Source organism: Panthera leo, chromosome E2 (assembly GCF_018350215.1).
Source record: "Panthera leo isolate Ple1 chromosome E2, P.leo_Ple1_pat1.1, whole genome shotgun sequence".
Taxonomy (NCBI): Eukaryota; Metazoa; Chordata; class Mammalia; order Carnivora; family Felidae; genus Panthera; species Panthera leo.
This window is the reverse complement of record NC_056693.1, coordinates 1,167,314-1,184,048: the sequence shown is the minus strand read 5'-3', so window position 1 is coordinate 1,184,048 and position 16,735 is coordinate 1,167,314. Positions and strand designations below refer to the sequence as shown.

The 16,735-nt window shown below is 48.4% G+C and overlaps 3 protein-coding genes and 1 non-coding gene across 4 annotated transcripts in view; 3 read left to right on the top strand and 1 right to left on the bottom strand.

Annotated features, from left to right (window-relative positions):
* LOC122208946 (zinc finger protein 530-like) overlaps positions 1 to 14,882 on the top strand; it is a 36,534-nt gene extending 21,652 nt beyond the window's left edge. Inside the window, exon 5 of the mRNA XM_042920408.1 lies at positions 14,823 to 14,882. The gene's annotated coding sequence lies outside the window, so the exon portion shown is untranslated. The remainder of the gene's footprint in view (positions 1 to 14,822) is intronic.
* The window catches only part of LOC122208947 (zinc finger and SCAN domain-containing protein 4-like), a 197,679-nt gene that overhangs the window by 86,980 nt on the left and 93,964 nt on the right, over positions 1 to 16,735 (top strand). The window lies entirely within an intron of this gene.
* Positions 9,168 to 9,351, bottom strand: LOC122209245. The gene has a single exon (XR_006197524.1). It is a non-coding gene; the product is annotated as a U2 spliceosomal RNA (small nuclear RNA).
* On the top strand, positions 15,112 to 16,698 carry LOC122208953 (zinc finger protein 551-like). The gene is given in 2 exon segments (XM_042920423.1): positions 15,112 to 15,345; positions 15,347 to 16,698. Coding segments are annotated over 2 exon segments (897 nt in total). The 5' UTR covers position 15,112; the 3' UTR covers positions 16,011 to 16,698.

Here is a 16,735-nt window from a genome sequence, read left to right as displayed (position 1 = left end):
AATACGAGGAGTCAGAGACGGACGTAGGATTTCTTAGCTGCCGCTGTGTTCAGAAGTGTGGTTCATGCCTAGAAAATGTCCTATCTCTATGTGTGGAAGCGTGTGTCAATACCAGTACCACCCTGATAAGCAGAGTTACTTTGCAGACGTTACACGTTGTTACTCCAATGCAGAGACCTTTTCTTCTGAGCCTCCGTCTCAGACTGGTATACAGAGAGTCATCCACAGTGTTGCCTTTTTTTTTTTTTTTTTTTTTAAAGGAGGCTGGACCTGTGGTCTGTGGTGACAGTCACAACAGAGGATGGGAGATGGGGAATCAGTAAATCCCTGAGGCATAATTTGAAATTCTCTGATCTCACCTCACGTTATCCAATCACCTGGTGCAGTGACGGCAGTGCCTGTCTGGGAAGTTGAGAATAACTCTGGAAAGCTTTTTGTCTGTTCTGTCAATTAGCAGGGACAATTCATAGTGGTTAATGCCCTCCCGAGAAGGGAAAGACATTAGTGAGAGAAACTTTCCTGTGATCTGTGGAGACTGACAATCTGTCCCCAGAGGGGGGGACAATGAATAGTGAGATCTAGGTCAGGAGATGCTGCGGACCGAGGAGAGAGTCTGAGTGGACTATGTCCTTCCATGATAAAGTTTGTTCCAAATTTATCATTAATATTAACCATTCTTTGGACCTCAGAGAAGCATCCTTATTCATGATGTGAATAACAGAAATAACATCTTACAAAAGAACCAGAAAATGAGTTGATAAGGGGAAAAAGGAAAAATGGGAGACTATGGGATTGATTTCAAGAAAAGAGCCTAAAGCATCAAAAATACTAGAGTGGCTGTAGAAGATACTAGAAGGCTGGGAAGTGACCATAAACGTTTGCCGGCTGTGCTAACACTACTGCCACAGGAGTTGTAGGTAGAAGCCTATTGGCAGCAGGCGGCCTGCAATGAGAGAGAGAATGGAATGACAGGGTGCAGGAAACCACTCTGGGTTACTAAAGGAAAAGACCTAAAAATCTCTTCCTCTCCCTCGACCCCTCCCATACAACTAATTGAAGTGCACGAGAAGTGCAGAGAGAAAAAAAAAAAAAAAAAATGGCCAACTCTCTCAACTCCTCAGTCGACATTACTAGTCAACGTATGAGTCAGAGCATGCCAGTCTTTTGGTTAAAACCCGGCAGCGTTTCTCAGTTTTTCTGAGAAAAGGCAAAATGCTTGCAGCGGCCCGGAGAGCCTCGCGGGACTTGGCCCCGTGTTTCCCCGTGGCCGCTTCCCCGACCAGCTCCTTCCGCGCTTCCGGTCCCGTGGGCACGGGCTGCCGGTTCCGCCGAACACACCAGCGCCCGGTGCCTCTGCTTCGATCACACCTCCTCAGCTGCCCACCGGAGCAGCCCCTCCTCTCTTTTCAAGTCTTCGCTCATATCAACGAGGCCTCCCCTTACCACCCTACTTAATAGCTCGTCCTGTCCCCACCCCCGCGCTACTCTCTACCTGGTCGGGGCCGGGCGACCTGTTAGGTGCTTCACAGAGTTGAGTGAACATTGCCTAAAGGTTTCTCCACTTCCTCCTGGTTCCTCTCGAACACTGGCAATTCCTTCTCATCTCCCCCTCGTTCTTCTCCTCTTCAAACCTGTTACTGTACGTGGTTCCCGGCAACAAAACGTAACCCTAGTTGGGAGATGCGACCGTCAAGTTGGCCGCAAACGCAGCCCTACCTCGTCCTCAGCGTCCATCCCCCCTGCCCAGACCTCACTGCCCTCACCTCCCCTGTCGTCTCCATCCGGCCCTTTCAGGCCTTGTTATGCTTGCCCTGGCTGCTCCCGCCTCCGCTCTCTCTGGACAAATTAGTACTGATTAACAGGGTGTAGCAATTGAAACACTTCACAAACTTTCTTCGGAGACAACCTCAAGTCCCTGTACAGGCAAGGTCAGTGCAGTTACAGATGACACGAGTCACTTCCCAACTAGGGGCTGACCTGGAGGCCCGAACCTTTACCGTGAGGGTAAAATGCCCCCTTTCCGTACGTGCCCTATGACCATGATGGCCACTGTCCCTCCCAAGGAAATGATGTAATTTGGTAAATAGATTTTCTTTTTTGGCAAAACACAGAAATAGAATATTTACTAGAAAACCTAATATACCTGAAACTAATATAATACTGTATGTTAATTATACTGGAATTAAAAAAGAAAACCTAATAAATACCATGTGGAAATTTAATTATCTTGCTTCTCCTGAGGTTATAATATGAGCCCTGATAATTATGGATAAGAGGCATATTTTCTGAGGGTTCCTGAAATGTTCAGTCTTTCTCACCTTCCTGTCCCAGGGGTGCCTGATATTAACCCCTGTCTTGTCTTCTATTGCTGCATCTGGAGTCTTCTTCCTAAGTAAATACATTGAACTCATTGTTTTCATCTTCTTACATGTAAGACATGTAAGAACGTGCTCAGCTCATAACTTCTGAGTATACACCTATTATCTCATGACAGGTGAATGATTCATTGTGCGTGTGCGTGTGCATGTTGTAAATGGGGGAATGAGTTCCCTTGTGGGAACTTTAAGAATCACTCAAACAAGGATGCAGAAATTACACTCACGGAGGCGTATGCAGTAAAGGGTTTGTTATATTCACATATCCTAGACAAGGGAGACCCCATACCCCACTCAAGGAGCCATATTGGAAGTGTGCCCAGGGATAGGGCTCAAGCAAGTATGTGGGGAGCCCAGAAAGAGAGTGAGGACCCCTAGGCAAGTGTCTTTACTGAAGGAAATGGGGGGATACAGAAGCAAAAGGCATGAAGGGACTTTACTGATGTGATTGAATGTCCCTAGGTCACAGTCAAGGGAGGGCAAGAGGAGGAACGTGTGGCAGTGACCAGTGATCACACTGTATGTACAACTGGTCATCCGGTGGGGTGCTCATAGTCTATTTGTAGGGATGATGAGGCATCAGAAAAATTTGAAGTTTTATCAGTTTACAACACAATCTATTTTGTGATGCCTCAACATCATTAACAATACTAACTAGGATGGGTACCGCTTGTCATCTGGATTGTGGAGATATTAAGGGTCAGTGATATTGCTTGACTTAGCCACATAGACAAATTTATTGATAAGGGTGACAACAAGGAAAAGTCCTATGAGGCATCTGAGGAAGGTTTGGAACCAGTGGATGAAGAACTGTGGAAATCCTCAGTGTAACCATTGCACACTGGCATATGGTTTCGTTAGGGAAAATATATTTGGGGGGGGGGGGGTCAGCACATAAATAAATAAATAAATAAATAAATAAATAAATAAATAAAATAATCTTTTAAAATAAAGTGCTGTGCCTGGGGTTTGGGGCTTAACAGAACCCACAGTTGCCATTATTAGAGTATAATGTACCCATGAGAATGTGTTGTTGTGCTTAACCAAAGGGAAGGAATGGTTGTGTGGTCATGGTTGTAGATTATGGTAGAAAACTGAAGGAGTATGGTAGGAAATACATCAAAGAGTGGGGGACTTGTTTGAATGATGTGAGGCAGGTACCTCCTAGGGGAAGCAATAATTTCTCTTAATTTTAGGAAATTGCATATGTAGTAGCAATCTCTACCAAATTTCCCATCGGGCACAGGAGCATAGGCATGTACACTTTAGTAGAGAGCAAAGAATATACCAGGACCAAGGGCCAAGTGGATAGCAAGCTCAGAAGATAATAACATCCCTAATATCAAAGAAAGGAAAGCAATAAATGTCTTGTGTCTAGTTTGTGCTCTAAGGAGATGCAATTTCTAGGTGTTGCTGGAGGTTTTAGTGCCTGGGTGTAGCCATCTTTGATGTAGGGGTGAAGTCGTTTCCAATAGAGAGGCCTTAGGTTTGGCCATGTCATCTGAGACAGCGTCATCTCAAGTGGTGAGATTTGGGGTCAGAGTGATGTGGGATGGGGGTATCATTTCCCAGTGGGTACCCACTCAGCAGATGTGGGTCCCAGCATTTGCCACATCGACCTGAAGCAATGGCTTGTTTTGTGGTCTTGGGCCTCTGGTTTGTGAATTAATGAAAAGTAGACCAGTAATGATAAGACCGATGTCACAAGAATGTATTGTAAACAAATGAAAGCACCCAAAGCAGAGTAAGAGGATCCACGGTTAACTCAGTGATGCCCATCTGTACCTGACAAGGTTTTGTAGTGGACTTTTAGGTTCAAATGGGTCCCATTTCTAATGGGAATCTGCCTGGCCTGTGGGATCTTCTGTGGTTAATTTGTCCCAGGAAAGTGTGGGTCCTCCATCTGGCCTCCAATGCTTATGGATAAATAGGTTAAGGACCAGAGCAAGACAGATAATATTAGGGGTGTAAACCTAATATTGGGTTGGACTGGAATTTGAAGAAGAGTTGTCTGAGGAGACCACTCTGGCTCTCAGTTAAGCCAGTTATCTGGGAACTATTAGGGACATGGAAGTTCTATTGACTGTCTGTTGCAAGAAGCCAGCATTACGTATTTTGAGAAGTGAAAATGTATGTCTTGCTTACAAGTAGTACAGTGATGGTTTTAACTGTGGATGGAATAAAGTATTCTGGCAATGCCTTGTATTGTGGCCTTAGGATATATAGAGGCATGTGTGACTTTGATTTATATTTTGGGCATCTGTGAGTCAGGAGATAGCCAGAGTTATTTACCTTGAAGGAAACATTTTTTAGGTTATAGCCCAATCATTTATAATAAATATGAAGAGGGGCCATTGCAGGCCAGGGCCGCTGGTACTGAGATAACTACCCGATATCTGGCCAGATGTGCTGTTTCTTGGGTCCCACCCTCATCAGGGACATCCTAGCTAAGGGATGGAAAGCAGCAACACTCCATTGGGCTCATTACCTACGATGGTTAGCGATGTCATTTACTCCTACATCTGTTCATTCAGTTAATCCCAAGGGGTTCCCCGTGTAGCCAAGGGGTCTGGGGGAGGGTTAACCACCTTCACCCTGGCATCTGGAAAGGGACTGAGGGCAGCAGAGGTCACCTCCTCCAACAGATGGAATATGCCATAGGGCCTCGATTTGGTTCCATCCTGTCTTAGGGAGGCCTCGGTAGCTGTGCGATGCCTGTGGGGTGCTGTTTCCATGCCCCACAGCATAATGGAAAGCTGGAGGTGGAGGGCCACAGGCTCTCTGCTGAGAGTCTCCCCTTCCAGCAAAGCTTGGTGTGTGGCTAGTTATTTGTTGTTTTAATGATGCATCTACCAAGGCTGAGAGGGGTAGTTTTTTGCATCAGAGGCACTGGGGCAGCTAATGGCTGTCATACTGGTCCAGACACACCAGAAGGCAGGAGAAGAGGTTGCCAAAGCCTCTTAGTGAAGGAGTTTCTGAGGACACCAGCAGAAGTGGCTGTTGAGTTTAATTTATAAGTAAAATTTGTAAATGAGGACTATGTTGCCACCAAACCCCAAGGACTAAATGTTGGACTTTTTAAAAACTTTTTTTTAAAGTTGATTTACTTATTTTTGAGAGGGAGCATGAGAGGGAGTGGGGAGGGGCAGAGGAGAGAGGAAGAGAGAGAATCCCAAGCAGGCTCCACACTGTCAGCGCCGCCCCACATGGTGCTCGATCCCATGAACTGTGAGATCATGACCTGAGCCAAGATCAAAAGTCAGAAGCTCAACCCCCTGAGCCACCCACGTGCCCCTAAATGTCAGACTAAATATGTGCATCAAATGAATCTCCTTGAAAGAGGATGTCATCAATATAATGTCACAACCATGCTTTTGGAGGGAGGTGGATGTCGTCAAGAACTGTGTGCAAATTGTGTGTGATGGCAAAGCTGTTGGGATAGCCCAGGGATGGACTAGCAAAGATTTATTGTGTCCCTTTGGAAATAGAAGCAAACTGCATTTGGGGGCCTGTTAAAATAGGCTGAGCTGAACAGAACATGTTAGCCAAATCTATAAGTGCAAAATATTTGCCAGTTATTGATTGAGTAGAATCAGTGCTTTTCATAATCCTGGGTGTCAAATACAGGGTCTTGATGGATGGGACCACAGCAAGAAGGTTGTAGACATCCACCAGGCATTGTCTCACCACCCCCAAGATTTAAAAGCAGGCAAAACTGGGCTGGAAAAACAGATGATCACCCCTTTGTTAATTGGGTTTCATATAATAACGTTTTTAAAATTTTTTGTTTATTTTTGAGAGAGAGAGAGTGCCAGCAGGGCAGGGGCAGAGAGAGAGGGAGACACAGAATCTGAAGCAAGCTCCAGGCTCTGAGCTGTCAGCACAGATCCCAAAGCAGGGCTCGAACTCACAAACCATGAGATCATGACCTGAGCCAAAGTCCGCCGCCTAACCGACTGAACCACCCAGGTGCCCCTCACGTGATACGTTTTAATACTGAAGGTCCTGGTTTAACTTATACTGGGCCATATTAACTATTTTAGCTGGGTGTTCATGGGGTCTCATTTATCAAACCAATGTGCAAGTGTCAAAACTTCTTTAATTTTATTATTTATTATGTAGAGCATCTCTGCCTAATATGAATATTTTAGGGCAACAGCTACTATAACTATGGGAAAGACTACAGTTAAAGTGAGGCATAACCATTAGAAAGTTTTCCATTTAGTCACTTACTTTAGGTTATAGGGGGGTGCAATAGATAAATTGAACGGGGTCCTCAGTTGAAACAACGCTTTGAGCCCCAGGATTGATTAAGTGCATAACGTTTTGTCTGTTGGTGCATTTCAGCACATGTTCATTTTGTAGAACTAGATTGCACAGGCAGGAAAGCCAGTCAGTGCCAGTTTGATCTTTTTTTTGTTATAGAAATTCTTCAGTGTATAAATTTTGGATCCTATTGGATCAGATTACGGAACTTGTTAATGCGTATGCACGCCAACACACGCAATTTGTTTGATCGCCTTTTCTCTTTCTTCGCCTGTATCTAGGGGTCTGTTTTTAAAGCAGTTAGTAGTCTAGAGCTAGCATTAAGTTTGCCACACCTGGCATTTGCTTAGTGCCTAGGGTTTGTAAAGTTCTATTTTCCCCTCCATCTTGGGCTCATAGTCCCTAAAGTGGCACACACACCAGCACCCCCACACCCCCCCCCCCCCTTTGTTTTTTTACTCTGCTCCTGTCTCTGGTTGATAAGCTGAGAGGGGAAGGGGGAGGAGAAAGGGCCCCAGTCTCTCTGGGCTGCAGCCTTCCCTGGGAAGGCCCCAACCGCAGGATAATCTGCCCTTTCTGCCTTTTTTCTTTTTCTTTTACTCTTTTTCCTTTTCTCTTCCTGCTTCTCCTCTTAGCAAAACCTTTAGAATGGCTCTTCTCTGTGGGTGGCTAATTGATTCCCCCCCTCGATGGCTGTCCACCTGACCATGTTCCCTTGGTTCTGAGTGGCTCCCCCTCCAGCAGGGTGTCCCAGCAGCCTCAGAGGTGTTGGGGGCCACGAGCGACCTTGGGAGGGATGCGGGGTAGGGTAGGGGCAGCCTGGACCCTTTAGGAGGGGCTGGGGAGGGCTTTCCAGGGACGGGCCACTTGTCCCCGAGGGCTGCTGCAGGCACCGAGCTCGGCGTACGGGTCCTCCGCCCTGCAGCGCTCTGGGGAGGTGCGTGGCTCAGTGGCGGGGGACCGCCTGACATTGCCGTCACCAGAGGCGCGCTGAGAAGTATCGCTTCGCAAGCCGGGTGGCTGGGCGTCCTCATCCCGGTGCATTGTGGGGACGGGGACAGGGCGACTTGGCTGCACGCGGAAGGCAGGGGCAACAGGGCAGCAGAGCAGCCCCGAAAGCCAACAGGGGGGCCTTCCCGGGGGATGGGGGTGGGGGGAGCCAAGCAGTAAGTGCGTGGGCAAGGGCATCTCTTGGGGACTTCTCCGAGTTCCGATCATCCCCTCCTTGTGGGCCAAGTGGAGGAGTAACCCCCCTTGTGGGGTCTTCAAGGGTCACTCCCACACGGCAGCAGAAATTACTCTTGGGGAGGTACGAAATCAAAGAATTTTATTATACTCACAGGTCCTAGAAGAGGGAGGCCAGGTGCAGTCGCAGAGGCCAGATGGGAGGGGAGCAGAAAGGAGACAGACAGAGACACAGAACGAAGAGAGACAGACAGGAGTCAGAGACGGGGAAAGCAAGAAGGGGAACTTGTGGCGCAGGCCAGCCTTATCACTCTGGTGCATTTGGTTACCTGGTGTTCACCTGGTGTGGGGATGTTGGAGCATCAGGAAAATATAAAGTTTAAAAATGTTAGTGGAGTGTGTGTGTGTGTGTGTGTGTGTGTGTGTGTGTGTGTGTGTTGTTCTTGTTTGATGGTTTTATCTTATGGACCATGCTCTGTTTGGGTGTCTGTAATAGCATTTCCCTAAAAACCCTGAGTGATAAGCATGAAACTGAAAACCTCCACCTTCTTTCTGTTGTATTTCTGGGTGCAGGATTCTCTTTATTGGGCCTGTGACATTACATTTGTAGTAAATATCTGTGGCCAAAGCAAAGAAGGTTAAATTAACTTCCATCTCCTATTTAGAGAAATAGAAGTCATGTTAAATAAGAAGTGATATGAAGGTTGCAAGAGTTGGAGAGCAAGAATGAGCAGGAATTGCAGATGGGGTTTGGTCTATGTGTGACCCTGACATATAGCCAGATGTAAAAGTGCTTTGATATATTCCGAACTAGGGACTTGCTTTGGATCTGGTGAATTTATTGGGATTTCTAAAGTCTTCATCCCTCTCAGCCTTTGATCAGTGATAACTTAGTCTGTTCTACCTGCTTAAATCCCAGCCAGAAAAACTGTGTGGTGGGCATTTTCCTCTTACTGTCCCTGAAAGAAAGATACCCCTAGCTTAGTCCCTAATTCTGTCTCTACAGTAAGTACTTTGATCAAGGAAATGAGATAGGACTTGATTTGTCCATGAATGACTGCAGTTCTTAAATGGCATGTTTGTCTAGAATTCACCAATATTCACAGAACTTTTATAGACTCAGTTCACCTTTTTTATTTAAAAAATTTTTGTGTCTTTCATCTCACACAGATTGTACATTTTTACATACTCTCTAATTATTTTTAGATTCTATTTTTGGCATTTGCTTACTAAGTATTTGCCATAATTCTTGTAAGAAATACACACAGTTCTAAGTGGTTTATTTGTGTGTTCAGTACACATTTGTTAGAGCAGTGAGTAAACATGACCCCTCAAATTCTGTTTATGTTTATTCTTTTTTTTTTTAACCAGGTCAATGTGTGGAGTGGGCGGGGCAAGCTCCTATTCCATCTCCGTGCTCCAAAAATTCATTTAATATGTTGTCCTCCGATAGAGGACGTATCAGATATTAAACTGATTAGAACAGATACTACACTTGATCTTAGCCATAAGGCTGAGAAGCAATTATGTTTATTCTTCTGGCTACTCTCAATGACCTCTTTAAGTCTCCAAGCCAGTATCGCTCAATGTGCTCATGAATGAAAAAGAATCACCTTTTGGAGAAGATATCTTCTGAGTGACCAAGGTTCCAGCACAAACACGTGCTCAGTGGATTCTAGCTCTTCTCAGACTTAAATGACTTGCTAAATTTCATTAAAGTCTGAAATTTTTGCAACCTTCACTGATGGTTCCTGTCACTAACTTTAAAGAACTACATAAACATTATTAAAACTCTGTAATTTCTATTTCACTACTGTCTTTCTGAGATAATCTGAATTACCCTTGCAGAACTTTCCCTTCAGTAATAGCAGAAATGATCGTCATTTCCCAGCAAGGCGATGAGATCATGAAGTTCAGGTGCTCCCTTCCTCTTGAGATTCAGATACCCCCTTAATATTGGGGTTCAGACGGCCCCCTTTGCGCTCGTGCTCCCAGTGTGAAATTAGTCGCTCTCCATTTGAGACACAAGGCAGATTCCTTAAAGGAATTGAATATCTTGGAATATGGGGAAAGAAGTATTCTACGGATTAAACACTGGGATTAAACACTGTTCTGCACTGGATAGGACACAATCACAATATACAGGTGGGAGAGACGTTTTCCGTGGGATCTAGAGGCAAAGCTTCACCCTGCCCAGTTTCTTCAGGGCAGCCCACATCCCTCTTCTGTCTGTTATGAACCCGTCCACTCTTTTCCTCTTGTTCTTGACCAGATGCACTGACACTCACAAAAGTGACGCTAATGCTTGAGGTTACATGTGTATGAAGAAGAATACGATAATGTCGATTACTTTACAGCTAAGAATGTACATATTTTTATGTCGAAATGACTTTATGGAATGATATGTGCATTTGTATCAGTAACAGCCTTTGGTAGCACCTAAAATACTCTTTTTAGTCTCGGGAGCCTGCTGAGCTTCATGGGGTCTGAAAGCATGCTTCTGAGAACTTTTGGAGATCGCTTGCAGGCAGCACTCCCCACAAATCTGCGTAAATCCCTTAAGGAAGCCTCCGGGACCTTCGCATTCCCCGCGGAACCTGAGCCTCTGGGACTGTTCTGATGCGGAGCATCTGCGCCAGCGCCTCTACTACATTACCCAGAGGGCTCCGCGCCGAGAGGCAGCGGGCTGAGCCAATGAAGGCCCAAGATAAGAGCTCTTCCGTGCGCTTACAGCGCTTCGGGCGGGACTTCCGGCGTCCTGGTTGCGGTCGTTTTGGGTGTTCCTGGGTTTTTTCCGTGGCGACCGACAGGGAAGGGGCGGGAAGAGGCGCCGTCCCCGGCGCGCCGACTGGGGTTCGTGGCTCGGCGACGCCGCCTGTGCTGCCCCGCGCCGGGCCCGGGACCGCGGGGCCGGGACAGAGTCCAGTGGCAGTGGCCGCGCCCAGGGACCCGGCTGAGGTAAACTCGCTGTCCCCGGGCCCTCCCCGCCCTCTCCCCCCGACAGACCCTCCAAGCCGGAGCGCGGGGCACCTGCTCGCTCCCTGCGGCCCAGGTCCCGGTGTCCGGGCCCGGGAGGCGCTCGCGGGCGGGGACCCCGCGTCTAAGCGCCGGCGTGACGGGGTGCGGGAGCGGGCTGCAGGGGAGGGGCCTCTCGGTGCAGGGCTGCAGGGGGGCCCAAGGCGGGAGGATTCAAGAGTGTGGGGTCCGCCTTCTGCCCTCGAGAACGAAGGATGTGCGGCGGAGTCACGGGGGAACTGGCGGGCTGGGGCGTGGTAGGGGCGCTGGGACCCATGGATGGTTGTGAAGACAAGAGGGACACGGTCTGATTTAGGGGTTTAAAAGTTTTCCAGGAGCTGCTCAGGGAGAACCGACTGGAATGGGGGTGATGAGGACAGCGAGGCACAGGGAGGTTGGGTCCAAGCGCAGAGAACTGGCAACGGGGAGCGCTGAGGACTGAAATTCAGACTTTAGTGTTACAGCCCTAGGTCTGGCCTCCAGGGCTGGAAAGATGCACGGGAGGTTCGGGCCGGTTGAAATACACCGTGGTCCCCAGCCTCTGTGGCCTCTATGGCCTGCTTCTGCCTGTAGGGCCCCGTGGCTGAAGTAGCACTCGTGGAGGGTGTCCCTGGGCCTCGCTGGTTTGGATCTTGCCCATGTCAACTTTGGGATTGTGGTGTTCTGGGACTCTTCACCTGCCTCTCTGCTAGCCCTTTTGGTGTGGGGATCTGGGAGAAATCCCACCGCCAGGTAGTGATCTAGACTCGTCCTGAGTCCAGGCTGAGGGTTGTATGCAGGAGTTCCTGTTTCTGGAATGGAAGGAGGCGTAGAAGGTTATCCCAGGAACAAGTACCAGCATGTGCAGGTGCTTGTTAGTGTGGGAACAGGGCACAGCATGTCTTCTTTCTCTTAGGAACAAAGAGCAGGGGACTGGAGTTAGTCTTGGAAATGGCTGCCTGAGAAGTTGGGCAACTATAACGGACGTAATGGGAGATTGGGAGCGGAGGAGGGAGATGATCGTACCCAGGTCCAGATAGGCTCCATCGGGTTGTAGAGTGGAAAACAGACTTTGGGGGCGAGGGAGGAGGATGGGTGACCAGGGAAGAGGGTACTGGAATAGTCCAGGTGAGTGTTCATGGACCAGAGTGGTAGCTGTGGAGGTGGGAGAAGTGGTTGGTATTCTGGATGCATCTTTCAAGAAGGGCTGATTCTGAGGGTGTGAGAGAGAGAGAGAGGAAGGAGTGAGAGATGACACTAGAGTGTTGGTCTTAGCAGCAAGAAGGGTGGAAATTCTATCAGCTGAGACTGGAAAATCCGTGGTAGTGGTTTTCACTGGGGGGTGGCAGGAGCTCAGAGAACAGACGACTGTGGCATCGAGTGGGCAGCTGGACACGGGTCTGGAAATCTGGGGTGGGGCTTAGGATGGAGACACCCAAAGGGGTGGCTAGCATGTGTACCAGGCCGTGGATGATACTTAGAAGATGGAATTCAGGTCATGGCAGTGGTGTTATCAGCAGGTCAGAAAGAAGATTAAGAGTTCTGAGGACTAGCTCTATTGCTTGGGTACCTGGTTGGGGGTTAGGAGGATCATAAATACAGATGTAGGAGAGAAGTGGCCACGAAGGGAGTATGTGGGGAGGATGGTCTTGGCAGGTGACCAAGACTTCCGAGGGAAGAGCGGACCGGAGACAGATTTGGAGGCGTCGGATTAATTGAGATAAGATGGGTTTACTGTGACTTTGTGGTAAGCTTTGGTAGGTTCTGGGGGTTTTGCTGGTGGGTAATGTCTGGGATAAATGTGGTCGTCTGTGAGAATTACTATGCCTGGTACCGGGATGGCTGGGCTTTGAAGGAGAGTAAGGTGGAAGGAACATGGTTGTGGCTGCTGAGGGGACAGCAAGTGCAGCACAGAAGTGGGAGAGGGTCACGGGTATCTGAAATTCACATGTGGTGCTATGTGACTGACATTGAAGCAAGGACTGGAGACAGGCGGAGAGGCCTTCAAAGCAGCATCCAGGGCTACCCCTGGTGTTGAGATTCATCAGAGGTCTGGGGTAGTACTGGATCCTGTTTGGATCTGCCCAGTTCTTTCTGGATGCCACGTACCAGGTAACCTGGCGCAAGTCCAGAGAGAGAGATGCATACGGTATGGGGCAGGGAGTTGGTGGTGGCTGTGGGGATGCAACTGTGGGGTCCGAAGGCATGAGAGGGGTGCATGTGGAGAGAGGGATATGAATTGATGGTCCTGGGACTGGAAACTTAGGGGTGATGAGTGACCCCAAATTTTATTGTGAGTCGTGATAACAGAGGACTCCAGGGAATCTCATGGCAGGGAGAGATGCGGTCCTGGAATCCTTGGGCATATTCCCGAGTGTAGATGGTGTCTCTCTGCCTACCTGGCTGCACTTGTTGAGGGCTGGGCATTTGGTTAATAGAACCATGAAGAAAGAGTAGAACCAGCAGAACTGGGTTTCTCTGCTGAGGTGGGGAGCTTGGGAAGAGGATGGGCATGGGGTAGATGTGTGGGTTTGGATTGTGGGTCCTCAGGAGGCTGTGGTTTCATCTGTCCCCAACATGACAGGACAGTGTGACTTTGGAGGACATGGCCATGTATTCTCCTGGGAGGAATGGGGTCTCCTTGATGAGGTTCAGAGACACCTGTACCACAACGTGATGCTGGAGAACTTGGCACTTATAATCTCCCTGGGTAAGGCCCTCACACCCACCAGTGACCTGGGTAGTGACTTTGCCTTTCTGCTTTTCCCGAGGGGCCGCTGTGTCTTTACATCCAGACCATGGCCACCGCGTCCTTCCTAGTCTCCTGGGTAGGTGCTGTTGTTGCTATGACTGGGAGGTACTGCCGTCTTCTCTCCCTGCTACCCCGGTACCCGCTGCCTTTCCTGGTAGGAAAGGGTTCTAGGGAATCCTAGGCAGTCTTGGCCATCAGCCGAATGGACCCCACCTGGCTTGCCCCCTCCCTAGCTGCGTGGCTTCTGCAGATCCCTGGTACCTACTTACCTCAGGTTTTGCTCCCTCTGACAGTCCTGCACGCCTGCACGTGCCAGGAATTGCCGTCACTGACACGGACACTGCTTACATGCACGATGAGCTGTTCTGTGAGACCTTTGTCTGAGGTTCTTTTTGTAGCGTTCAGTTTTCTTTGCTTTGTCATGTCATAAGCTGGGCTGGTACAGGCCACCTACCTGTCCTGTCTTTCCCTTAGGACTTGGTTATCATAGTCCTGTGTAGTTGCTCCGTTAGGGGTGTCGGGGAGAGTTCTGGCTGCTTCACAGAATAGATACCACTCCCGCCAAGGGACAAGGGGCTGGAGGGGGCCTGGCCCTGCTGAGTGGCAGCTGAGGGAAGACATGACATCGGGGCCGTGTTCACATCATACCAGCAATCTGTTCAAATCAGTGTTTTGGTGCCATTTCCACTGGCCACACCTCATTTCCACCTTTTCTTCCCTGTTCTTGATGCTTGGCCAGTTTGTCCTTTTTACTGACTTCTGGCCCCTAGCTGCTCCCAACTTCCTGGCATCTGTCTGCTGCCTGCTCCTTTCCACTGCTGCCTCTGCAGGGCCCCCGCATTGGCTCGTGCGTAGTGGATGGTGAGCGCGTATCCTCAAATGTCCTTGAACACCAGCTACTCACTAGCAATCTGACTTTTCTGTTCCTGGACCAGAGCTTCTTCACAACACTCACGTGTGAGCAGCAGCCCTCCTGGGGGTCGTCCTCAGAGGAGCAAGTCGGAAACCCCGGCTGCCTCTCTCCACCGTGCTACATCCCATTTCTCCTCGTTCCGCCTTGCGAGGCCTTCCTACTTCCGTGACCTTTTAGAGTCCAGTACTGCAAAACAGCCCCTTCCTCACCTTGCCTCCCAGCTCCCTCATCCTGAAAACAGCCTCACGCATTCATTCCTGGGTGTGTCAGGCACATGTTTGTAATGTGGCTGCCACCCGTCCCCACGTGTACTTGACTAGCATTTCTCTGTTTTCAGATTATTTTTGTGGGATAGACGATGAAGAGGCCCCTTCTGGACAGAATGTTTCTCTGGGAAGAACACCACCAAGCAGGACTTCGGGGCCAAATCTATCCACCCAGAAGCTTCATCTCTGTGAGATGTGTGTTCCTGTCATGAAGGATATTTTGTACCTGGCTGAGCTTCAGGGAACACATACCAGGCAGAAATCCTACACACGTGTGGCACGTGGGAAATGATTCTGTTTCAGTGCAGATCTTCGCCAACACCAGAATGAGCACGGTGGGAAAAAGCCCTATAGCAAGGACATGGACAGGGCTTCCTTTGCGAAGACCTATAGAGGCCATTCATTAGGGAAGCCTTTCACCTGTGGGGAGGTTGAAAAGGACTTCCTGGCCAGTGTGGCCAGTGCTGTGAGTATACACAGCAGTACTAAGTGTGAGGAAGTCTTTCGCAGTGGAAAAAGTTCTTACAGATGTGGCGAATGTGGAAAAGCCTTCTGTCGTAAACGTACCCTTGTTCAGCATCAGAGAATTCACACTTAAGTGCAGTGACTGTGGGAAAACCTTCAGCTACAAGCATACATTTGTTCAGCATAAGACAGTCCACGCTGGAGTAAAGCCTTTTGAGTGCAGTGAATGTGGAAAGGCCTTCAGGTTCAAGTATAAACTTGTTCAGCACCACCGTACTCACACTGGAGAAAGGCCTTATGTGTGTAGTGAATGTGGGAAAGCTTTTGGGTGCAAATCCAAACTTGTTCGGCACGAGAGAATTCACACCGGAGCAAGGCCTTGTGAGTGTGCTGAATGTGGCGAATTTTTTAGACAAAGCTCCGGCCTTGTTCAATATCGGAGAATTCACACTGGAGCAAAGCCTTATGAATGTGGCGAATGTGGAAAGTCCTTTAGCCAAAGCTCTATCCTCATCCAGCACCAGAGAGTTCACACTGGAGAAAGGCCATATGAGTGCAATGAATGTGGGAAAGGATTTAGACAAAGCTCCAGTTGCATTCAGCATCGGAGAGTTCACACGGGAATAAGGCCTTATGAATGTAGTGAATGTGGGAAGTCCTTTAGCCAAAGCTTCAGCCTTATTCTACATCGGAGAATTCACACTGGAGAAAGGCCTTATGAGTGCAACGAATGTGGAAAATCCTTTAGCCAAAACTACAGCCTCATTCAACACCATAAACTTCACACTAGATAAAGGCCTCAGGAGTGCAGCCAGCACAAGAAAGTTCATTAAACAGTCTGCTCTGATTTAACACCAAAACTTCACGACCCACGTTAGTTTTATGAATCAGCAAATGTGGAAGAAGTTCAGCCAAAGATCTAAACTCACTGAGCATGAGAAAGAAATTCCACTTAAGATGGTGGCCTTAAACCTTCAGCGAACGTGCTCTTTGTTCAGCGTAACAACACTAGAGAGCATCTGTGCAGAGCCATCTGCTGTGTATTCCAGTTGTGAGAAGTTTTCAGGAGCTGCATTTCATATTCTGACCTGCGCAGACCTTGCCAGAATTATGTCACTGCCAGGTGGTAGTAGAAGTCATTTTGCCTCTGACACCTGGCAGGTCCTTACGGCACGCGTGTCACCTCAGCATGCTTAGGGAAGACAGATGTTTGCACTCTGTCTCCCATCCTCTAGTGAAAATCATAATCTGATCCCCTGGGGGTTCTCATTCGCTTTCTTCTGACTAGTATGGCAGGGACCTGACCCACTTTTTGCTGAAAGGATCCAGTCTAGGAACTGCTGAGTTTGTAAAGTTTTACCTTCATGGTGTTAATTGGTCTCATGCAATATTTTTTATAGGTTTTCCAGCCTCCAACTCACTGATCTGGGACCTGTGTGTCTCACATTTGCTCTGGTTTGTGCAATAATAAAAGTCTTATTAAGTGACCTTTAATCTTAAGATTTTTGTTTATTGTGCG